This window comes from Paramacrobiotus metropolitanus, unplaced genomic scaffold (genome assembly GCF_019649055.1).
Source record: "Paramacrobiotus metropolitanus isolate TYO unplaced genomic scaffold, Prichtersi_v1.0 Parri_scaffold0000221, whole genome shotgun sequence".
NCBI lineage: Eukaryota > Metazoa > Tardigrada > Eutardigrada > Parachela > Macrobiotidae > Paramacrobiotus > Paramacrobiotus metropolitanus.
In genome coordinates, this window is record NW_026570441.1 from 54,449 (window position 1) to 79,548 (window position 25,100).

General features: G+C 49.9%; 1 protein-coding gene and 1 pseudogene across 1 annotated transcript; one reads left to right on the forward strand and one right to left on the reverse strand.

Annotated features, from left to right (window-relative positions):
* Positions 1-599: 599 nt before the first annotated feature.
* On the reverse strand, positions 600-4,204 carry LOC129601231 (uncharacterized). Its single transcript, XM_055499985.1, has 4 exons — positions 4,000-4,204; positions 3,787-3,881; positions 3,276-3,726; positions 600-3,171 (listed from the first exon to the last, which is right to left on the reverse strand). The coding sequence occupies exons 2-4, from the start codon at positions 3,865-3,867 to the stop codon at positions 2,708-2,710; spliced, it is 996 nt and encodes a 331-aa protein (XP_055355960.1). The 5' UTR covers positions 3,868-3,881; positions 4,000-4,204; the 3' UTR covers positions 600-2,707.
* LOC129601229 (tigger transposable element-derived protein 4-like) lies at positions 1,553-2,440 on the forward strand (annotated as a pseudogene).
* Positions 4,205-25,100: the final 20,896 nt, after the last annotated feature.

Sequence of the window (25,100 nt, forward strand, 5' to 3'; positions counted from 1 at the left end):
ATTTAAACTGTAAACATAGTTTGAACCGAACATCATTCAATCCGAATTGAGCGCCAAATTTATTGTACAAATTAACCATAAAAGTACTTAGGAATACGCTCAAAAATAACATAAAAATTATAGTCCTTAAATCACGTAAGTAAGGTAAGTTATTTGCACAGTAGTTCATTCAATTTCTTCCGCGCAAATTGCGCGGGGTCTGCTAATCCTTCCTTTATAATAAAAGAATAAGAAGAGGTGTGGTCATCGTGTTTGCGCGTCCATCCCGAATGATACACTGGATCAATCCTCAAGATCCATATATTGTCCGATAGCTCAAACTCGGTAGGTTTTTACAAAATCTGTTTGATGCGGAAAAGCAAATTCATTTTCAAGAAAACTCTGGAAAACCTTACTATACAAAGTCTACGGAACACTGCAACAACCATCAGAAAATCTGCAAAAACGCCGAACCAGCTGTTGGTTAAAGTAACTGCCGCCTGTAGCCATATGATTAACTTTGTTTAAGTATTACCATATTTTTTTTATATTATCAAGCGAAGGCGGAGCCGCAGGCGACGCCGAGCTGCGGCGCGAGCGGAGCAGCAAGCTAGAAATCACCGTTTTCACGAGCGCTACCACAATTTCCAGTGTCTGACGTGGTCCAAAAATTAACTTAAGTGTAGTTTATTATTTCTGAAGTTGCAAGATAGAATTTAAAATTACGATCTGGAAAAAACCGAAATATGAACATATATCATTTAATGAATTTAGATGCTTGACATTTATTAAATACTTAATTTCTTATAAGCAGCAGGAAAATTAATACTTCAGTATGCACTAAATAAGTGCGATCGATTTAAAACTGACAGCCTGCGGCACAACTATCGAAAATATCGAAGTTTTTAAAACACCATCGTGCTAGAGAGAGACACTGTAACAAAATTTTAATTTCTACATTACTGTAGAAGTAGAAACACTTCCCAATCTATATCTCGAAGGAAAGTTAGCTTTGCTCGAATGTTTACTTTCATATTGGACACTAGAAATTTAGTAAAGCTTCGCTTAGGGGCTGATGCGCTAAGCTCAAAAACCGATCCGATTAATGCTTTTCCATCCTGATTCATGTGACCGCACCTCCCGAAGCGCCTATTGGGCAATCTGAAACACTTCCGGTTGTACAAAATCTTAATCGCAATCGGTTGAGCAAAAGCGATTAAGAAATTTTCGGAATTTTCTTAATCGGTAAAAGTCTTAATCGGTTAGGGATTATTCTGGGGTTTTTTCGCTAGGCGTTACGATGTCTGACGGCCTAATTAGGGATACTGGTCCGGGGCGCTTTTTGGGGGTCCATATAGCCGAATTTTTCGTTTGGCTTCGTGAAATTTCCGTATCGCTTGACTTTTTAATCGCTTTTGCGCACCTGTTGTGATTAACCGATTAATAAACGATTAAAAACCCGAGCGATTAAGACATTTTCTGGAGAAAATGTCTTAACGGAATCGTAATCGCTTCTGAAGATGCTTAGCGCATCAGCCCCTTAGTTGTTTCAACTGTGCCACAAGGTGGTGCAATGCAGCGGTAAATATACCGTTAAAAACTGCTTCTTTAACAAATGTAAATAATGCGATATTCCGAAAACCCTGTGAAAAAATTTATGGTATGCGTAACATAAGAAAATTTACATGCGTAATAAATAACCAATATGAGAACAGAAGTGGTCTTCATAAATATCTCTGAACGCAAGAACTCGGATATCATTTGTCATTTCTGTTGGCACCGTCTCAAATATTTTCAACGCCGAAGAAACTGGCTGATTTTACCGACACATGCCAAACAAATCGCTTGTTCAGAAAGGAGAGAGTGCCAAGGGTGTAAATTACAAAGGAACGGGTGACGGTGCTTCCAGCAGGCAGTTTGACAGGGGGAAAGCTGAAGCTGCTGGTCATCGGAAACGCGCAACGCCGCATAGCTTTCCACCGAGCTAACGTTAACCGGAAAATCTCCCTGTAATGTGGCGCGCTAAAAAAACGGCTTGGATGACATCTGCGTTTTTTACGGAGTGGTTACAGCAGCTCAGTAGCCGCATGAAGATGGAAAGCCGCAAAATCGCTTTTCTATTGGATAATGCTGCCTGCCATACGCACTTGGAACTGTCCAATGTTCATCTGATTTTCTTCCCCCCTAATCTTTCCAGTGAAATCCAGTCTTTGGATTAAGGGATTATCAGGGCAGGTAAGGCGTACTATCGGCACAGCCTTCTTACCCATTTGGTTGCAGCTGCTGACGTTGCAGAATCTACCACCAAGTGTGCAAAATCCGCTACGGCAGTGCCAGGCATGGAAAAAACGTGGGTACGATTACCATTGAAAAGTGCTTTCGCAGATGCGCGGGTACATCCAATGTGCACTTTTCCGGTAAAACAACTCTGTGGTCTAACTTGATAACGCCGCTACACTAATCTCGGTTGTCCTATGCCCTGTTGGCCTTAATGCCTCTCAGAAAGTGTCTCGAAAAACTATGCTTGCCGTAGCAACACTTATTGAGATTCGGGAACAGATTTTAAGCTTCTGATTTTAAAATCGTAAAAGATGCCATAGTAAGCGTTCCGCTCCGTTCTGCCAATACAGTCTTTCGTAATTCGTAATCGCTACAGTTCACTGCACAGTTGTGCTTTGAACTTAATTGGATTTATTGAAGTAGCGTTGGCTATCATTGGCAGTCCTTTTCACACCCATGAATGAGCACGAATGCCAGCCTTCCGTAGAGCCAAAAATGTTTTTTGAGTATCCTCTAGATATATGCCTGTGACTGGTCCCCACCAAGGCGCTAGGGGCGTTAGGTTAACGTGATGTTCGAAATAAAATTCATCAACAAGTTGCAAAAGACTTGGATTGTCAATAAGTTGCTGAGCAAGTGGTGTTTCAATACTGGGAGAGTCAATATCCAGCTTAACCACTGTAAAATCCGACGGCTTGACCACCTCCGCAAGCATAGTCCAGGGATTACTGGGGGAACCTTCCGTTGCATTCACTGGAAAATTGTACCAGCGGTACTTCGAATGGAGCTCTGGTGGCAAAACACGGAAAACGTCGGCAGCGTTTAGTGGATAAGCTTCCCATGCAAAAATTCCACTAAAGTTTATTCCACGTTTTGCATAGTTTTCGACAATCCACTTTTGGCTGTTGCCACCTAATAAACCCGAGGTGTGATGCCATGCTTGGAAAGTATCAATAATACACGTATAACACGAGCCGAACAAAGTTGAACTGAACAACTAAAGCCTGCAGCATTACCTAAACCTTGATCGTAAGTGCTTGCTCCCAAATCGAAGTAGTATACGTTTCCGGTAGCCAGTGTTCTTAACTGCCAGTCAAGAACCATATAACTTTTGTCTAACAACAACGCATCATTCCTTCCCCCGGAGCAAAAATGCGGGTGCCGGTTTGTAAGGGCCAGAGGCTCAATGTATACCTTCATTTCACTTCCACTGCATGTATTCCTGAAGATGTATCGACTGAAAACTTCGTCAGAAGGGGGGTTCGATTGTGGTTTATCCTGATTTTTGGTCGCGTACGTAGACCATATTTCGGCTTGTAGCGCTTGCTCCGGAAGTTTTGCACACGGATCATCTTGCCAACTTTTAACATTATCTAACCAAAGCTTTTCGAAAGTACTACTTTCGTATCTCTCAAACTTCATTATGCAGTCCGAGCTCTTTGTCCATGTACTGCGAAGGCATATATCCTGCAATGCTGTCTTGTTTAGTTTATTGTTGACATTAAGGGTATTCAATGAATTTCTTACTCTGAGGACAGTGCCAAAATAAAAAACAAGGCAAACCAAAATAATGGCTAGTGCATAACTTGATGTTCTCATTATCGACATTTCCCAATGATATTCTGGAAAGCAGCCTATTCACCGACTGACTTTAAAGAAGAAAAAGACTGCTTTTCCAAAATCCGTCTAGATTTCACTCGATTGATCGTACAGAAGTATTAGCAACACGTTTAGCACTACCTGGAAGTCATATTGTGAATAAGTCTGGAAGCGGCGTCCCAGTCAAACTGGTTCGAGGCATTCGGGGTCAAAGAGACTGTGCGAAGACTAAACGAACTTCTATCAAAGCGTCAAACTCTATAAGGGTAAAGAACTAGCAAAAGCAGTAATTACCCTTTGGCGCTTTCGACAAAACGACGTGGATTAGCGGAACTACTTTCGAAACTTTGCTCTTAAATAATCACGTAGCTTGCTGGCGTTATAATATATGCTACTTATTTATACGTGCGCTGTAGCACAGTTCCTTATGGCGAGCGCTTAGTGCAAAAAGGGTACCGTACATACGTATCGGCCGTATCGTCCGTATCGCAGTTCTCGTATATACAGTACTGGTCTTTTGTCTGTTTTCCTGTACAAACAACTCGATTACAGTAGTTAATAAAAAGCGAAAAAGTGTTCTAATTGGCGACGAATTATACCTATTCTGCTATCAAGGAAAAGGATCTGTAGTGCAGCCAACTTCCCCGTAATCTTTGTACACAGAATCCGCTATGAATGGATAAAACAAAAGCTCACACTGCCATTAGATTTAGCATGGCGGAAAACCGTTTTACTTGCATTTTGTTTTAAAAGAATCAATTGCAAAGCCGTTCTTAGATGCCGGTACCGCTGGACAGGTGCAAAACAATTTTCAAAGTATAGTTAATACACTCTTCTTAAATTAAATAATTTATGTTAACTTTGTGCTATTAAAATGGATAAAAAAATCCGAAAACTTTGCAGCACTTTTCTTCATTCTTCCTGGAAGCAAAGCGTTACTAGCCACATAATACAAAGAATCAGAGATAATTCATAATCAGAGCAAAAAGATCAGGTCGCAGAATTCTTTGATAATCGTTGCACATTAAATCTTTGAAGAATATCCATCCAACTTCGAAGGGGCACCTGTGGCACGGTTCGTACCAAAGAAAAAAAGTGAATCGTTTTTTCGCTCCTTGTAGTCACAGTAGACATCTGTATACATGCTGTAGACACCCTGTAGACCTATCGGTAGTCACCTGGTTTCTTAGGATGTATACAGCGTGTCTACAACGGTGTCTACAGGTTGTCTACAGATGTCTACCGCTGTATACAGGCAGCCCTTCTTAGGTTCAGCTCGATACTCTGCCTGTATGCTTGTACACCGGTAGTCACCTGTAGACAGCCCGTAGACACCACTGTAGACATACTGTAGTCACCTGGTTTCTTAGGTTTTCTTAGGATGTATGCAGGTTGTCTACAGGGTATCTACAGGTTGTCTACAGATGACTACAGTGACTACAAGAAGGAAAAACACGTTCCAGTTTTTTTCTTTGGTACGAAACGTTCCATATATAGAAGGGGTGAGCGCACTACGCGTTTTAGTTACAGTACCCGAATCGGAAATGGAAAATGTGTTTTTTGCTGTGGTCGCTGTATTATGTTTTTGTTCATTGTAACAGGCAAGCGCAGGGAGCTCACGGGATGTCTTTTTTGACATATAAAGGCTGAACAATGCTGCGTAATAGCAGGAAGAAAGAACAATGCCAGTATGGCCAAATCTAGAAACGTGTTGCTAGAGTGTTCTTGAGCGTCTGGTCTCGACGTGAAAGGAATGCTGGCGGCAAGCACGTGCGTGATGCAGGCCATACGTATCAGCTGTGTGAAGCTGCGCAGACTGGACTCTATCCAACGTGAGCGTATAAGCGCTGAGTCATACGGTGAGAGAGGGACGAGAGAGCAAGTATGCTCAGTGTGTGCGCACGCGGTATATCCACTTCAGTGGATGAGTGCAGTGCAGCGTCACACGTACGTACAAGAGAGAGAGGCGATGCGGCATGAGTGTGAGTGCAAGTACGCCATTTGTGGACGTAGCACCACGCACAGGCTCTTATGCCTGATATGCCTCTGGGCGGGAATCCGAGCTCCTGCGAAGGATGCTCTGACTCGGTACCGCACCAGTGTACCGCACAACTCTCCGGTTGGACCCATGTGGGGTCGCCGGTACGCGTCCTCTACCCGTCGGAGTCCGGTGTCCGGTTGACCGTCCCATCTTTTCCTTCCAGACCCATGAGAGGCAAGCAGCTCACGGCCGAGAATCCGTAGGTCGCTCGAGCGTTTCGTTGGACCGGTAATGCGTCTGTTGGCTGGCTTCTTGCTTCAGTTGGCTTCGGAGATTAATGTAAAAATGAAATGTAATGAAGATTTATGCAGCGCGAAAAAAAAAGAATTAAGTCTTAAAAAACCACGGGGGCATTAAGTCCACGGGGTCTCCTGTCCAACGTTGTCCGGTAAACTGGATCCGAGGCGTCAGTTCTCGGGTTATCCGTCGTGACCGGTAAAATTCACCTGAGTCGGGTAAGCACGGTGAAACACTTACTTCCAACTTGCATCCGTCCGTTGCGAATGGAGAGGCACTGTCGCAGTTGCAAATGCCGAGGCATCCTCTCTAAGTGGGGGAGTTGGACCGAGGTCGGTTGACCAAGGTTGGCCTACCGGTAAGTCGACCGGCGGCATGGAAATCCGGCTAAGTTCCGAATTCCATGAGTAAGGTCGGAAAAACCGATACTCAAGTCATGCAACTTTTGTGGTTGCTGAGCGCGGCAGTTCCGTTCATAAGTGATCGGTTAAAATCGGTCAATCTGCTACCACGAGCCTGGTTATGGTTTCGTCCGAGACGAACTGGCTCGAAGGTCCGGTCGGAAATTTTTGTGTTCCCACGGTGGAAATGGTCGGTTGACTACTACCTTATGCCTTTGTGGCTAGCAGTAGTATTTCCATCCTATAACTTCTTGGTCGGCATCCCGGTGTGTCGAGCCGACCTGTGGTCGGCTATCCAGCCATTGGTCGGTTGCAATGATATAAGGCGAGTGGTCGGTCGTAATGGTATACGACGGGTACTCGGACATTTCGTTCCTCGATGGTCGACCAAGGTAACCTGCGATGTTCGCGTTCTTCATTCCGACTTCTGCTTTCATTCTGACCACTTTAGCTGACCTGTTGTCGGTCACCATACGTATCCGACCTTGGTTAGTTATCCCTGTTGAAGGTCGGTGGTCGGCTATCGGCTTCCACTGGTCAGTTGAAACATGTTTTCATCCGTCCAAAAGATGTATTTTTCCGTTAGGACGTCGATGTCCGACTAGTAGTTGCTTCTCCCGGCTTGTTATCGTACATTTCCGACTTCCGTTCGGTCGTGCTATTCGGCCGACTAGTAGTCAGTCATGCATCCTACTTCATGGTCGACCTCTGGACGAGTCCGAGTTCCGGCGTCCTTATCGAGTTATGGGTCGTTGCAATGGCGTCTATTGGCCGGGTAACTCCATCAGGCAGTCATGCACGCTTGTGGTGAAAAGGGGCCTTTGTGGTCCCAGTTCACAGAACAAGCTCTTTGGTTTAAGCATTGCCGGAACTAGTTGCCGGCAGAGATCCATCTTCATGCACGTGCAAGGATCCTAAGGTAATATGAGATTCTATTCATCGTTTTTCCATCGCGAACCAGAGACGCCTAGCCACTTCTGATGGGGGTAGACGACTCTTGTCCACGGGAGGGTTTCGTTCCTTTCCGATGACGCAGAACAGCTGACCGGTGCTGTTGCGGGCAGTTGATCTCCGTCAGCGGACTCGTTAAGGGGGTGCAGGTCGTAACTGCTAGTACGGTCTGCCTAGGATGTTTCATTTAAGATCATGGGGAAGCGGGTCGGCGGAGTCGTTGATACACCCGTAGCCGGCTAAACCGTCGGTGGCCCCTTCAGGGAAAGCCAGCACGGTCAGAGCGTGCGTGGTCGTGTTCACCGGTGAGTCGGTTAGTTCCGATATCCTCCAGGGGAGACGTCGGTGGGGCTCCAGGTACAGAGTCTGTATGTCTGGGTTCAACGGAGAATCCGGTACGACTTCTAAAGGGTGGCGATCGCAGTTGTCGCCTCGGTCTACCGTTTGCTTTCCGTCTACCTAAAGCATGTTCGACCTTTGTGGTCGGCCAAGGTAGTAAATCGCGGTTGACTCGATTTGTTGTCGCTAAATCTCTGGGCACTGGGAATCCGTTCGTTCGCTTCCGCTATGTATTTCCGTGGTACGGTCTGCGCCTTCCCTGGACACAGTCGACCTTTGTGGTCGGCTTATCCGTGTGAAAAAATGTTCGACTGTCTTTGGTGACGAGGGTTACTGGTCGGCTGCTCGGTTCTCGAGTCGGCCACGCGTGCACGGTAAACATGGTGCTGAACGCGCAGCGACGTGTTCCGCGCCATGTTAGCGTTACCCTCTCGGTCTATACTCCAGAGTCGGTTGGCCGGAGCAATCTTCATGCTTACCATGTAACAGACGGTTGGATGTAGTTCCACGATTAGCTTTGTTAGATGGTCGGCGCGTTTGTTGGCTCCAACCGTAGCACATGTGGTTCTCGCCGTCTGCTCATGCCCTGCTTTGGAACTGAAGTCGGTTGCTCAGTTCTATCCAGGGGATTCCTCGGAGGACGTACCGGTACGGTGAAAGAACCGAAATACCCAGGTCTGACCACTCGTTTCCGGGTCCGACCGGAGAATCCGACCGACCTTTGTGGTCGGCTTTTGGCATAATCGTGGTCGACGTCTGTTACGTTCATGGTGTATCTGTGAAAAAACATAAGAAAAGTGTCCATTCCGAATTCCATGTCGTTTCTCGACAGTGCTGTTTCTCAGCTAAGCTGGTTCTCAGTAGGGTCGTTTCTCGACCGTGCCGTTTCTCGGCTCCAAGTCCTCTTGGGTATTACGACTGATGACTAGGTTTTCTTTGTGGAAACCTGCCCCTGTCCCAAGTTCATATCGACCGGCGGTTCGCCGCCGAAGTAATCTTCTTCCTCTTCGTCCGGTTTTGGTCGTTGATGAAGTCGTAGTGTAGACTCCTTCGGTTTGCAGCTGACGGAACCGCTTCGTTGGGACGCACTATCGTCTTCCGTCTCTTGTCCCGGGGGTTCCGCTTGAGACTTTTTCGCCTTGGCTATCTGTTTTCGCAGCTTTTGTGCTAAGGGTCGTGCACCCGGTGCCAAGTCGTCCGACATCCCTTCTTCGTAGGGGTGCGAGGTGAATCCGGCCGGTAAATGCTTCTTCTCCCGATACCAGCTCACAAATCGGGGCGCGTCGTCGTACGTGTCGATTTGTTCTGAGTCCGGATAGCGTATCGTCCGGCATGTCGTTCGTGCGCGAAAAGGAGATCCCGTAACCAGACGGCGAGGATGATACTTCGCATCGGCGAGCCGAGTTGGGCTACGATAGTTGCTAGCGCTGATGGGATCCTCTGGTTCCGGTAAAGTCCGTACAGTGTGAAATGGCAGTGGTAATTGCCGAGTCGTGCCGCAAAGAGGTAGCGTAGTACCGCTGCCGTGCTGTTCTGTTCGAGTTCGATCTCCTCTTGTGGGAGATATTGCAGCAAGTCCAGAGCTGCCCGAGCCGCTGTGATGACGAAAGCCGGAGGTGCGTCGGTGATGACGAACTGAGCAACGCTTTCCAACTCGTCGTGTTGGTATTCGCGCGGGCCGAGCTGACTTAAACGCGGTCCGTCCGGACTGTGTAATGGTATGTTCAGCAGGGTGGGTCGGTCATCGACGGCAAGGCATTTGCTCGGTCGTATGGGTGTTCCATATTCCGGTTGGTATGGGTGGTCATGTGGAAAGTCGGTAACCACCGATGTCGTTCAATCAATGTCTGATATCCGGATCGGACGAGGAACTGTCGTAAGTTTTCGACCATACGCCAAACTTGTGGGCGATGTCGTTCCTCATAATCCATGGTGTTCATGATGTAGTTCGTCCGTTCGTTCGGATGTGGCATGACGATTTCAATTCCCTGTTGGCGGGCGACGTCATAGCGAGGGTCTTCTCGAGCTGGCACCTCCACTTGTGGGAGATTTGCCATCTGGTCTTCTACATCCACATCCATTTGCTCCGGTTGAGCTTCGGGTTGCGCTGCCAGTGCCGCCATGTCTGCGTCCGGCTGCGGTTCTGGTGGGACAAAGTTCGGTTTTGACTTACTAGTTGAGTCGACGACCAGTCCGATTCCGATTTTGTCCGATCCGGTTCGTTTGCCGGGTGAAGGTCTGGTCGGTTCTTTTCCAGCTCCTCTAATAATGGCCCGTTGTTGCTCGATTCTACGTCGAGCATCATGGCCGATTCGATGTCGGAGGTCGTGTTCAGCCAAATTTCTAGCCGGTCGGCGCTGTTGGTGTTGAGTCGTCGACAGCGGAGCCATTGGTTGTGTCGATGATCCTGGTTGTGGAATCTGTTGGGACACGGTCCGTTGAGCTTGTGTAATGACCGGCGTAGCCCTTTGTGGGATTGCCGCCAACTGTTCAGCTGTAGCCGGGGTGAAGGTAACCAGCTGTCGGGTTCCGTCCGGCATGTTCATCATCATCATCTTCATCTCCACGTTCTGGAGTGGTCGGTTAGGGTCTCCGACGAAGACTGCCCGTATTTCCTTAACCAACTGTTCTGGTTCCGAGCGACCTTGTCTGGTGCTGGTAGCCGAACCGTTATTTCCGGTTCACGACAGGTCGGTGGCGGGTACACTTCCATTTTAGCGATTTTCTCGTTGACCTCTTTAAGTTTTTTCGTTTCTTCCTCTTGACGCACCAGGTCCTGTTGCTGGCGCCACTGGAAGAGTCGGTCAGTCAGTAGCGGAGGTCGAGTGCCTTTCCAACCTTTATCATCGTACCGTTAGCGTTGGATGACGGCCAAATTATCCTGTTCGTACGCCCGCAGTTGGTCGAAGAGGTTCTCTCGGCCGGCCAAGTATCTGTATGCGCTAAGGTTTCCGACGACATATGCGTATGCGCTAAGGTTGGCGACGACATTCAAATAAAGAGCTTGGGCTTGGGCGTATAATTGTCTTCCGGTGTCCGGAGTCCGCTCGTTCGTAAAGGAAATAATACAATGCGCGCATGGGAGTCTCTTGCCCTGCGACATCGAGTTCTCGCTGCACCGTTGGCAGTTTCTGGTGTATGCTTCCGTTTGGGGCTGCTGCGCCGGCGTCTGTGCGGCCGACCGCGAATTATCCGATCGCGAGGTCGAGCGATGGTGTGTCGGATAAGGGTGCGACCTATGACTAGATCCGCTACGTCCGCTGTTAGATCCGCCGGAAGGTGTGTCGTTGCGTTGTCGGTTTGACATTGTTGTCGCTGTTAAAAAGAGGAAATACGGCGCGTTAGAATTCTACCAACTCCCGTACATTTAACTGAAGATGTTCCGGTCAACTGAAGAGGTTCCAATTTCGACACCAAAGGTCCATCTATACCTAGCTACTACTAAGCTACCTATGCCCTATGTTAAATTACGCCTATGGCCCTACGACTGAGTCAGTTCTGTTGTGACTGCTGTTTTAGGTGTCTTTGGTTTAACTGGTTTGGTCGGTTTCTCCGAATCAGCTCGTCCTTCTGAGATTCTCTCAAGGATTTCCTTATGAGCTTCGTCTTCAGTGCCTTCAGTCTCCTCCAGCATCTGTTGTGCCGTTCCATGCTTCGGCTTCTTGGCCGGTTAGTCGGTTTGACTACCTGGTCGGCTACCGTAACCTCTGTGGTTGGTGCCGCCGGGTCGGTCGTTTTAACCGTCTTTTTCGTATATTTCCTTTTCGGCTTGGTCGGTTCGAACTCCTGATTGGCTGTCTTGACCTCTGTAGTTGACGCCGATGAGTCGGTTGGTTTAACCGACTTCTTCTTGGCCGGTTTTTCCGACTTCTTCGTTTCATCCGTAGGTTGGGTAGCCGGTTGAACCTATGTTTCCGACTTTTTATCCGACTTCTTCGGTTTCTCCGTGGTTGGTTGAACCGTGTCATCGGTTGGTTCACTAGCTATGACATCTTGTTTCTGCAGTTCCTGCAGTGCTGGTGTTTCGAAGTCTGTCGGTGGCTTCTTCCGAGGTCGACCTCGTTCTTCTTCGCCGTCGGCTCGGTTTTATACGTGGCGTTGGTCGGATCCGATACTTTTTCGACGGTTTCTTCCGGTTTCTCCTTTGGGTTTCCGGCTACCTTCCATTCTGTGGGGTCGGCTACCGGGCCGGATGACCGAGTTACCGGCCGACTTGTCTCGGCTCGGTAATGTTTTACCCGATCGATGGCTATCGTGTCTTCGCGTCCGTCTTCGCAACGAAGGAGTAAGTTGTTTGGGCCAACATAGTTGATGGCCGTCCAGACTCCGTCGTAGCGTTCCATCCTGGCTGGATCCTTGGTCGGAAATTCCGCCGTCACTTTATCCCTCGGGTTGAAGGTCGGTGCCGACTTCTTTTTGTTGTAATGTTCGGCGTTCCGCTCGAAGGCATCATCAATGTTGATGCGGGCGATCTCGTGTGATCGCTGGAGTCGTTCCTTGGTCCGCCGGATATAATTTTCCTTGTCGGTGAAGGTTTCCGGTGCATTCGTCCCTGCCACTATGTCTTGTGGCACAGGCATCTTTCGACCATAGAGCAAGTAGAATGGTGAAAACGTCGTCGAGGCATGGACTGTTCATCCCGCAGACGACGTAAAGTAAGGCTTTGTGCCAACGGTGTCCGTCCTTTACGTCACAGAACTTTCTTATACCGTCCCATATCATCTGCATTTGCCGTTCGACTTGTCCTTGTCCTTCCGGATGATAGGCAGTTCCAAGCGTGTGTTGGATGCCGAAGATCCGTGCGACCTTGGCGAACGTTTTCGCCGTAAAGTGGGTCCCTCTGTCCGAGTGGATCAAGGTCGGCATTCCGTATCTCAGTAGGAGGTCTTCCACGAAGAATTTTTCGAAGTCCCTCGCGGTGTTAGTTTTCGTTGCCCGGGCGATGGTGAACTTCGCCACTGCGATGTTACCACTGCGATGTACTTTAATCCCTTCGTCTCCGTTTGAGGTAAGGGTCCCTTAAAGTCCGCGTATATGCGATACCATGCTTCACCAACCTCCGTCTTTTGGAGATTACCGGGTGGTGGACATCGGGGCTTGTTTGTCATAATGCACTGTCGGCATTTGTCGATGTATTCGATGATATCGTAGCTTCACCGCTTCGATCGTTTTCTCCCTTCCGAAATGGTTTCCGGTTTTTCCGTCGTGGAGTGATCGGATAATGTTATTTCGCATGAATAGCGGTACGACGAAGCATCGTTCCAACTTCAGGTTAATCGTCTTGAGTCTGTACAAGACTCCTTGGGCCATCTGGTAGTGTTCCAGATGGTTTGACTTGTGGTCGAGTTTTTCCGGATTCTCCAGCTCGTCGATAATTTGCGGAGTCGCGGGTCTTGCAGCTGTGCCTTCCGAAGTTCTTCATTCGGTCTCGCCGGCGGTGGTAATGTTTCCCCGTTGGGGTCGTTATTGTCCCACTCCTCCGCCGTGTTGACGGTCCGAATGATCGGTTCCGGTGTCTCCGGTGCTGGTATGTTTATGACTCGTACCTCTGTGGTAATTAAGTCATGCCAGTCGGAGATGACGTTGCATCCAGGAAGAGCCGGTGGAGGTGGAATTTCTGGTGGTTCCTCCTCGTCTTTCCGTTTCTTCTTCCATGCGTTGTCCTTCAGACGTCTGATGGTCCGAATGGTACAAGTTTTGATTTCGTCCTTAAAGTCCTTGAAGTTGGGGACTTGGTCCAACTCTTCATGTGGATCTTTGTCGTTACTACGCTCGAGTGGCCATCTCGATAGAGCATCTGCATTGTCACAGAATACTCCTGGCTTGTACTGGATGGTTATGTCCCGTCCCTGTAAAGCCAGTACCCAACGTTTTGGTCGAGGATTGATGCCGGGTCGGTTTGACTCGCATCGGAGCAGGTTCTGCAAAGCTCGGTGATGCGTTCGTACGGTGAATGGTCCGTGGTAGTGTTTAAACTTCTGCACCGCCGATGTAGTGTTTAAACTTCTGCACCGCCCATACCACGGCTAAACATTCCCATTCGGTAATTCCGTAGTTCAGTTCCGGTCCATGCAGGACTCTGCTGCCGTAGAGGGTGGCTGTCTTGTGAGAGCACTGCGCCGAGTCCGGCTCCGCTTGCGTCGCATTCGATGACGGTTTCTTTTGTCGGGTCGAACTTCGCCAATACGGGCGCTTCTGTTAGCGCCTTTTTGATATCGCTGAACTCGGCCGTGTGGGCTTCCGTCCAATCGAGCTTAATGTTTTATCCTTCCGCAGGAGCTCGTACATTTTCGAAGTTTTCTGAGCGTATCCTCGGATGAATTTTCGGTAGTAGTTGGCCAGTCCCAAGAACAACCTCAGTTGGCGTTCCGTCCTCGGATAGCTATGTTCGGCTATGGCTGCTACCTTGGGTATGGATTCCGTCCTTACTGAGGACATGTCCCAGGAACAGCAGTCTGTCCGTTCCGACCTCATATTTCGAGGGTTTGACCGTGAATCCGGCATCATTGAGGCACTCGAGATTCGCTCGGAAAGCCTCGACGAAGTCTTCGAAAGTTTTGCCGAAGAAGATGACCTCGTCAATGTAAGCGAAGACACCTTTCTTCCTGGCCGATGCCGTTATTTTATCCATATGCATCTGGAAAGTTGCTCGTCCGTTGCAGACTCCAAATGGAATACGCTTAAAGCGATACATCCCCTCTGGTGTTACGAAGGTGGTGTAATCCTTTGAAGTTTCGTCCGTTGGGATTTGCCAAAAGCCGGACTGACAATCTACTTTGCCGTAGTACTCCATTCCGGCGCACCGGTCCAGTAGTTCGTCCGGGTTCGGTAGTGGGTAGTTGTTTTTCTTCGTCACTGAGTTCAATTTGATGTAGTTGATACAGAAACGAGTTCCCACTGTACCGTCTCCAGTTCGTTTTGCAGCTAAGACGACCGGGAAGCTCCATGCAGTCGATGAGGGTTCGATGACTCCTTGTTCAAGCATCTCCTGCACATGGTTTTGGATGAATTCCCGTCCTTTCCAGCTTGTCCTGGTGGGGTGCATCTTGATCGGCTGTGCTCCTTGGACATCAATAACGTGTGTTACGTCCTTGACAGCTCCATATGGCTTTTTCGAGGTCGGAAAGACGGTCCGGTAATCCCATACAACCGCAGTATGGCGAGTTGCTCGTCGGTTAAGTTTTTTCCGAAGTTTATAGAGTCGATGATTCTTCGTCGCTCCTCCTGGGATTCCGCGTCTTCTCCTTCTACTTGAGTTGTGTTTACTCGTGCTTCTTGCATTCTCTGGTCGTCCGTCATCATGTTGAACGGCTCGACTCGACCCATCGGTGATCGGTGCACCATTTCGTAAGGTGATCGGATGGTTGGTGTGATTTGCCACCAAGACGGTAAATGTTTTTCCGTCATGCTCGTTGCTCCGTCCATCCCATCGATTCCATCCTTTTTAGGGTCGGATCCGCCCAAATACATGAGGTTCTGTAAGGGGGATACCGCGACGTCTAGGACGACTTGTAAATCAGTTACCGTCCGAGGTAGGAGTTTAACTTTCCGTTGAGCTCTAACTCTTGTTGTCTCAAAAATGTCTAACTTGGGAGATGGCCTCGGTTCCGGTCCCGCCGGCCATGTTTTCGCTACTCCCAGTGGGAGTTCCCAAATGACGTGTTCATTGTTGATATCCGGTTCGTAGATATCGCTGTATTGCATGTGGCCAAGTTTTATGCCCTTCTTCAGTACCTTCGGTTGAGAAGTCGTATTTTGGATGTTTATCCAGGCCGTGTCTATCTGAGGTCGGATGTTGATCTCGGCTTCGATCGGCCGGATTGGTCGGATTTTTCTTTGCAATTTTACGAAGTGTATCCGTCTCCTCGGGTCCATTTGTTTGGCCGTCCGTACCTTAATAGAACACGTTGAATGGGATGGGAGTGATACTCGTTCGCCGTTAAAGACCACTTGTCGGTCTAATGGCCTAGCGTCGATGGATGAATCCAGCTTTAGGTGATAAACTTCCGGACTTTTGTTATCCAGATTTAACTCTTCAATCGTTGCTTTTGCGATTCGAATTTTCCGTGGGTTCGGCGGTCCCAGTTTTTGTTGGTCGGTCAAGTTGGCCGCGATCGGTTGTTCGGTTGACAATTGCTGGACTACTAATGTTGGGGGTCGGAGGTCGGTTTCCTCCAGCTGTCCTCCTGCCCACTCGAATAAGGCCGCTAGCTGATCCTGTTCGGCTTGTTGCTCGGGGTCAACTGGTTTAGTTTGTTCGGATTCGTTGTCGACTATGAGTTCCGTGTGGACGATCGACCGCAGTGCCGTTGTTAGCCTTACGTCGAAGTTCTGTTCTTTGTCCTCCGACGACTCGTCGTCCGAGTCGTTTTTCTGCGGTTTATCCGACCTGCAATGTCGAACAGACGGGTCGAATTCTTCGTCGTCATCGTCTTCCGCGGATTCTTCCGAAAGTCGGTTATTGGAGTATGTGTCCGCTGAATCGCTCGTACTTTGTACGTCCGAGCCGACCGACTCATAGTCTTCGTATTCTATGGCCGATCCTTCCTCGTCGATGTCGACCTGCGGCATGTTACCGTATCCGACCACTGTGGTCGGTTCAGTTTGGTCGGCCGTATCCGTCGGTTCGGTCGGTCGATTTGCTCCGTCCTAATTCTCGAGGTCGGTTGGCTGTGAGCCTATGTTGCTCAGCCATCGGATGACTGTCGGTTGAGTCTTCCGAAAGCGGTCTACCTTCCGGTCTGGTTGCGGAGGTGCCGGTGACGACGGTCTGCCGTCTAGCCAAGTTACGCTACGGCGGGTCTGTATCGCCCGTATCACTCAGTCGATGATATCGTTGCAGATAACACATCGGTACGGTCTGTCCGTTTCATCCAGCTGTACGTTTTCACTCGGTGGACTTCGAGTCGTCGCGAAATTTACCTCTGTGGGGTAGTGTTCCTGGACTGGAGGTAACGGGTCGGGAAGTTCCGAGTTATGGACGTGTTTTCGTCGTACCGTTCCCAAAATGCCGTTGTTCCGGCGGATCCGTACTGTTTTATGCGTTCCAAGTAGTAGAAGAGTGCTCTAGCCAATTCCTGGCAGCATACCTCCAAAGCCCTTGGTACTGGAAGTTTATATTCCATGTACATGTACTTTCGGTGGATTGGAAATCTGTCTTCCTCCCACTCGTCGGCTTCCTCTTCGATGATTTGTTCCAAAGCCATGACCGGTTCGCATTCCTGTCCTGCTCTGCGGATTTGGTCGGGTGTTATCGCTCCGTTCTCTCGCAGAGTAGCCACTAACTCTAACGTCCGTCGGTCGAGAAAGTGCTGAACTCCCCTAAACCAAGTTCAGTACTTCTGTTGTACTTCCCTCAGATTTTTGTCCAGAGCATCCGCTTCCGTGGCGGATGCCTCTGCTGTTGGGATAGACTTTAGTATCCGCTTTGCCGGTCGTAATGTACCGTTGCGTATCCGTCCCTGATAGTGTTCTATCACATTGTGTAGTGCTAGTTTCTCCAGCAGAGTGCGGTTCGTATCCCGGCAATCGCGGCAGATGTTACGTGTGTATTTCGCCAGGTGATCAAGTTGACTAATCCGAACCTCGTTTCCTACCGTGTCCGATGCTTCTGGTATCGGGATAGACTGCACTACCGTCATTCCTTCTGGTTGTTCCGGAGTAGGAATCGGTGTTAGAATAAAGGTAAACTTGGAATGCAGGTAGCCGCATCCAAGTAACACAGGGGCGTCCGCGTCGGTCGGCTGGTCGTGGAAAGTGTGGTGGCTAGTAAAGCCCTGCATTGTTACAGGCGCCGTACAGCTGTGAGACACTACGAAGGCGACTTGTCTGCCCACACCAAGTATTTTAGTGTAGTGTCCAAGAGGTTGCATCGTCAGGCCGTTCCTCTCGCAGAATTGTTTCTCGATGAGCGATGTTTCCGCTCTGGTGTCGATCATCGCCATTGTGGATGTGGGTCCGATCTGGATTGCGTGTGTCCAGGCTCTGACCGTCTTTGGTTTCTTATGGGTACCTTTTTCAAAGGTAACTTCCCGTACTGTCGGTCTGACGGGAATCAGCGACACTGGTCCGTGGTCGGCTATTGTTGGTTCGCCCAGTACACGGATGAAGTCGGTGTTGGTCGGTTGTAAATCTTCTGTTGGTTCCACTCCGGCTGTAACCACTTTCCGTACTTCAGGTCGGTTAGCTACTCCGTCCTTCCGTGCGTCGGTAGTTTCGAACCGTCGTGCTTGTTCGAGTATCCGTTCCTCCATGGAGACGTCCGTCGGTTTCACAGTTGACAACATGCAGTCGATGTTTTGGAACGTTCGAGAGCCAGTTACGGTTCGTGGCTGGGGTTGGAAGAAGCCTGTTTCCTCCGGCCGAGAGTCGACAGGAACTTGTACTTCCAATGGGACGGTTTCCCATTCTTCAAATCCTCCCGGTTCTTCGGTGAGGTCGATGGCTGCTAACGTTGCAGCGTATCTATCCGTTGCGCGTACGGATGATACATTGGGGTAGTTTCTGTTGCCCCGTTGCGCGAGTCGGCGTCCCGGTCCTCCGCGTCTTGGTCCTCGTCTAGGCGGCTCGGTTGAGGTTCTGCTCACCGGCAATCCGGTCCAGGTTCTATGGCCGGTCCGCTCAGCGTTGCTTTCTGCGGCTGGCGGCGCGGATGCAATGTTAGCTCCGCGTAGGTCGGGCAATTCCTGCGTTCCGACCTCTGACGTTCCAGCGCCAAGTTGAGGCGCTGGGTCGGCCGATCCGGGCAATTCCTGCGTTCCGGGTCGGATCTCGATTTCGCCATTGTTAGCGAATATTCCGAGTTCTGCCGCCATGATTCTGGCGGCTTCTGCCTTCTTTGTGGTGCTGACAGCGCTCTGAGGAATTTATACTCCGTGCTGTCCTGATCGAGTCTTAGTGCGTTCAGGACTGCTATTATCCGGTTCTGTAGCGGAGTAAAGGTCGGGTCGTTCCGTGAAAAATGCGGTTGGTTAGTTGGGTTATCCTTGTATAGTGGTTTGCTGGGATGTCCAGTCATTGTACCAACGAAGGTTTGGTTTGTCTGCTGGTCGGTTGCCAGCATATCCGCAGCGCGCTCCATCATGGTTGTTAAACATACAGTGTTTGCATGAGAAGGTTCTGTCCTTCGTCCACTGGAAGAACGCTGCTTCCAACATGTCCACATAAGTTGTGGCCTGTCGAGCACTCTGTTGTGCTTGGGGAGGTCGGTTGCCTTGTGGGCCTCCGCCTCCGCCGCGGTTCCCGAAGCCGCGTCCTCTTCCGCGACCATAACCTCCGCCGCCGTATCCCTGTGTGGGAACCTGGCCGTATACGGAGTATCCCTGGTTGGGGTTCTGGCTGTAACCAAAACTTCCGTTGTTTTGGTTGCCTCCCGAGCTATAACCAGCGCCTCCGTAATTGTTAGCCGGGGCTGCTGCATGGGTGGGGGCATGTTCGAGTTTGCCACCGTTCCGGCCCAGGTTGGTTGCTGGACGGGTGCTTGTTGCACGGGTGGTGTCGCCCCCGGAGTCGGTTGTCCGTACTGTGCCGGTGGGGTTTGGCATCCCGGCATCATGTGCGGCTGATACGCAGTTTGTTGCGGAGCTTGAGGTGGTGGGGTTTGATTCGGCACCGGCGTTGTTGCCCGCACTCGAATATAATCAGTGTCACGTGATCCCTTCTGCACCTCGTACATCTTCTTGCCGCTGACGGAGTCCCTGAGGAAGTCGCGGAATTCGACCAGTTGTCGGCATCTTGATATCCAGGGCTTCCCTTAGTTTGGGTTCATGGATATTTTCCTTCAAGTAGTAGAATGCGACGTTGTCGGTGATTGTACGGACTTGGGACTTCATGTACATCATGGCGTCGTAGTAATGTTCCGGCGTCACTTGTTCGAAACGGAACGTTCGTTTGGCCATCCGTTTCATGGTGTTAATTTCCCTGTTTTTGTCCGTAAACCGTTCTTCAAACTTGGTCAGCCACAAGTTGACTGGCTATCCGCCAAGGGGTTCATCGACTTTTGTCAGGCGATGGAACTCCTCTGCCTGGCCTTTTAGTTTGGCCACAAGGTCGGCCATGAAGGTCTGATCAGTTTCATACCATTCCTGGGCCTGCAGGTACAGTTGGCGGATTTGCTTGAGCCACTCATTGAGTTTTGTATAATCTCCGTCGAAGTCTGGCATGGGTTGCCGACGTCCTCGAGCCATCGCTCGTGCCATAGCCACGTGATCGGCGTCCAATCCCGCTGGATTTTGGGGTGGCACTGGCGCAGCCACTGGTGCAACTGGTTGTGCTTCCAGGGCGGACGGTGGGTTCGCCTGAGCTATCCGACCTTGGTGGTGGCGTTCGGACGTGATTCTGTTGTGGCGGGGGAGTTCGAGTATGTGGCGTCGGCTGCCGTTGTCGCAAATGTTCCGAGTGGCCTTCATACAAGTCCGGTCGCACTTGTGGCGGCGGTGCCGTTCTCAGTGGGGGTGGATAAAATGCGCTCGGTTGTTCGTTGACTCTGCCGCAAAAGCCAAGTTGTGTTCTCGGAGGCAGTCGACTTTCTGGTGGCCGATATAGCGGTGCCCGACCTTGTTGTTCGGGGTAGCCTGCCGGATAGCGGGCCGACTCTTGTTGGTCGTAGTATCCGCCTTGGTCGGCCGTATTGTACGACCGAGTTTTTGTTCGTCCGAAGTCGAATCCTCGTGGGTTTAGACGACTCGGATCTCCCATGTCCGGGTGGGAACCTGTTCGTTCCATAAACCGTCCTGGTTGGCGGTTGAAAGGGAATCCCCTTGGCTGATCCACTCCTTCGCTGTTGTCCGGGTGAGATGCAGTGGGAATTGGCGCGTGCGTTGTTGTACGCGTCGAAAATGAGGTGCTTGTGTATGCACCGGCCGTAGCTACCGTCGTAGTCGGCGCGTTCGGTGTTGGCACATGTGGTGCCGCGGTCGACATACTGCGCTCCGGTTCGGGCTGACTCGGTATCGGATTCGGTTGTGGTGGCGTTCCGGTGTTCGGATCGTTCGTAACCATTCCCACGAAGTAGGAGGTGTTGGTCTCCTTCTTCTCCGGATCCGTACTCCACAGGATATCGTGTATTACCTGTGACGGGTAATATTCCTGTGCCATTGATGTCTTATATGATGGGGGTTCGGCCCTGGTCTGTTCCAGGTGCTTCTTTTCCTCCTGGAGACACCGAATTTCGGTCTCCATTTCGTCCATCTGGCCCATCATTCCGGTGATCTTGTTTGCCGCAGTTGAACCGTAGTCAAACAGTTCGTTTTCGCGTGCCTCCATGTAAGCGATGCGACTTCGTTGCGCCTCGTTTACTTTATGAGCCCCAGCCAGGCTGTACTCCAACTGAGCTCGGAGTTTCTCCTCTTCTTTGAGGTACTCGTTCAGTCCGTAGACTTGGTCGGCTAACTGTGTGTTAGCTACCTCCTAGTCGGCGATGTGGTTCCTTTGCTCCGTGGAGGTCGGCTGTCGACCAGAGTTAGTCGGCTTTTGCTGTCCACTCCGGGCTGTGAGGATTTCCAACTCTGTTTCGAGTCGGTCGGTCAATAGTCGGAGCCGGTCGACCTCGTTGTCGGGCTGCTGCAGTTCGACTATGTACCGATTCACTTCGTTTCGGTATACTTCGGCTTCTTCGTTGGCCTGGTTCAACATTTCGTGAAAGTGTCCGGCTGCCTGTTCTGAGGCGACCAATGCCGTCTATTGGCGGACGGATTATGTTGACCGCTCCAACTTGCCGTTGAGGTTAGCTACTTCGTCGATATCGTATCGACATGGTCCGTCAACTCGTTTGAGTATGGCTTTCAGTCGGTCGATTTCCCGCTGTTGGTCGGCTATCGCCTTGTTGAAGGCTGCCGTGTCTCTCTCTCACCTCTTCCGTTCGAGGCGGTGAGTTTCTTCCGACTGGGCATATGTTGTTTCCGTTGCGTTCACGATCTTGTCAGCCAACACGATCTGTGTGATCAGTTGGTGACATCGTTCTCGAAGTTTGTTTACATCTGGTGACAGCGTTTACTCGAAGTTTCTCCGGCGGTGTTGCCGAGATCCACTTCCGTGCCGTGTACTCAAGTGTACTAGCTTGGTACTTGTCCTCGTGGGACTTTGTTGGCGTTCGGAAGGATCCATCCGCGCTGTTGGGCTGATTCTGTTGGGTCGAAGACGTCGTCGGTTGGTGGCGGTGTTTCGCTACCTGTGTCTCCGACGTCGAACGTAAGGATGTTTGGTCGACAGGTCGACTATTTGACGACTTGGTCGACTTCACCGTTGCCTGAGCCTCTGTAGCTCGAGTCGATTTGCCTTCTGTTGGCGAAGGTCGACTTGGCGGTGAAATAGCCCGTTCGTTAGGCGCTGGCAGGTTGGTCGGTGATCCAGCTGGGTGATGGCCGCTTCGTGGCGGTGCCTCAGTATCATCCGTTCTGACCGTCAGTTTGGTCGGCTGGACTCCGTTTTCCGACCTGTTGACGGTTGGTTTCTGTTCCAGGCTGATCGGTTGGGTTTGACCGACCTCCTTCTGACCGACCTCCGTGGTCTGCTGCTGTTGACCGACCTTCGAAGTTGGCGAAGTCCTTCCGACTTCTGTAGTCGGTTGGACTTTACCGACTTCTGTTGTCGGTTTTTCCTGTTCAGTCTTGGTCGGCTGTTGTTGTCCGACTTTCTTGGCTGGTGGTTGGTCAACCTTTTGTTGGTCGACTTCCGTGGTCGGTTGGAGTTGACCGACTTCGGAGGTCGGCTTCTGTTGTCCGCCTTCGGAGGTCGTCGGTTTCCGACCGACCTCTGTGGTCGGTTGCTGTTGACCGACCTCTTTAGTCGCCGTGCCCACGTGGGGCGAGGTCGACTTCTGAGGTTCATCCGTCCTGTTGGGTGATTTCCTTCCGACTTCGGTGGCTGTCGTAGTCCTGAGCTTCATGTGAGCTCGACTGGTTTCCTTCGGTTGGGCTTGGGATGGTCGGTGCGCCTTGTGGGCGCTCCTGACCGGCATGAGACATTGTTATCCCAGCCTGCAGCTGTACCGCATCCCCCCGGTTGGGTGGGACGGGGCTGCCAAGTCAGCATTGGGTTCCAGAAAAGTTTTATCCCTGGCGTCCTCAAAACTATCGTCCGAAGTTGGGTTCGTGTCGGCGAGGAGGATCCGCTCGTTGCGCTTCTCCCTTGCCTCAGCCGACTTAGTTGAGTACGTTGAGGACGGCTGACTTCTTTCCTGACCGGCATGCCGCAGTGAATACGGCGCGGTCGACGTTGCACGCCGGGAGTAATCCGTTTTGTAAACCTTGGCGTAGTCGTTTTTTCTCGGATTCGACATTGTTATCGAGTCACTTACGAGTGAGGTCGGTTCCGGTAGAACCTTAAAATTCTGTTGTTTATAACCGTTAAATTGAAAAATCCCCTGGTGTTCCATGAAATTAGGAACTTATTTTTGTTCAGGAACTTCCGTGGGTCAGGATCGTCCTACTTGATGTTGTTATTGATGTTGTTGTGTCTGTTGATGACTCAGTACACAGGTATTATTATACAGTACTATAGTACAGTACAGTATGATATAGTAGTACGGTGTAGTACGTCCTATACCACTGAACAGACCAGTATGACCACTGAACAGACGGTCTTGCACTTATCTGCCTACGTCACAGAGAGCAAGCCGCTTGCAAAAGTTACAAAAAACGATGAATCACGCCTATGTTAAGCTATGGGAAGTTTCCCCTGCACGCTGACTGGCTGCCCTCTAACTACTGAAAAGCGGTCGTTCTGACGTCACAAGGGAATTCGCTAATTTTCGCGCTATTTTCCGGAAGAAAAACAAATTATTTTTGGTCGGCCAAAAAGTTTATTTGGTCGAATTTTCAATTTCTAATTCGTTAGAAATATTCTAGAAATCCGAAAACCTATTTCTGATGGTTGAAAGTTTGTTAGAAAATGAAAAGAAATTGAATTTCCAACCTCTTGTCGGTTAGCCTTTGTTAGACTGGGTACGTTGACCTAACGGGTCGGTTTCTCCGCCAAAAGTAAAGTTTTAGGTCGGTTTCTCCGCCATAATTTACTTTCTCACCGTTAGAATTTTAAATTTAGTAGTGAGAAGTTAATTTTATCCGTTAAGAAGTCGAGTTCCGACCTATAAACGACCAAAGTCGACCTAGAACCGCTACTTTTCCGGTGTCGGTGTCGGTGTCGGTTACGGTCGGCTGCCTCTGTCCGAGGTCGGAAATCCGTTGTTTCTGTGTCGAAATCCGCCGTTAAAGTTGCGGGTCGCCGTTCAAGGCGAAGGTCCCCGTAGTATAGGATTAATCCTTTCGCGTTGCAGGCTCTCGGTCGAGCCTGGCGTCCGTCAATTGGTTTGGGAATTCCGTGCGTCTGGGAATGCGGTCTATTCTTCTTTTGTAGAGACGAAAACTGTGCTCACCAGCTGTGGCAGGGATCGCTTCAGCGATCAACCCCATCAACCCGATCAGCAGCTGTAAGACGGCAAGATCTGTGTGATCTACAGTCAATCCAGAGGCTGCTTCAGCGGTCAATCTGTAGAGACTGTCAGGTTTTCCGAAAGTTCTCCGAATTGAAGCCTTTACCGTCTCCTCAGACGGTTCGTGGGATCGAAAAACCAAACGATCTGCTTACCATGTAACAAGCAAGCGCAGGGAGCTCACGGGATGCCTTTATTGACATATAAAATAGCAGGAAGAAATAACAATAGCAGGAAGAAAAAACAATGCCAGTATGGCCAAATCTAGCAACGTGTTGCTAGAGTGTTCTTGAGCGTCTGGTCTCGACGTGAAAGGCATGCTGGCGGCAAGCACGTGCGTGATGCAGGCCATACGTATCAGCTGTGTGAAGCTGCGCAGACTGGACTCTATCCAACTTGAGCGTATAAGCGCCGAGTCATACGGCGAGAGAGGAACGAGAGAGCAAGTATGCACAGTGTGTGCGCACGCGGTATATCCACTTCAGTGGATGAGTGCAGTGCAGCGTCACACGTACGAACAAGAGAGAGAGGCGATGCGGCATGAGTGTGAGTGCAAGTACGCCACTTGTGGCCGTAGCACCACGCCCAGGCTCGTATGCCTGATATCATATAGAGTAGTTGTATATTCAGTTTTCGTTTTTTAGAAAATAATATTATTTGTCCCAGTTTTTAGTATTAAGTTATTATTAATTTACATTCTTGGTATGTACACAAAATGATTAGACATGCGAAAAGCCGCTACAGTATGCACTTACTGGAAGAGCGGACGATACGTATGTACGATACCTTTTTTGCACGATTCCCTCGTCATAGTTCCTAGCTATATAATATATATATATATATT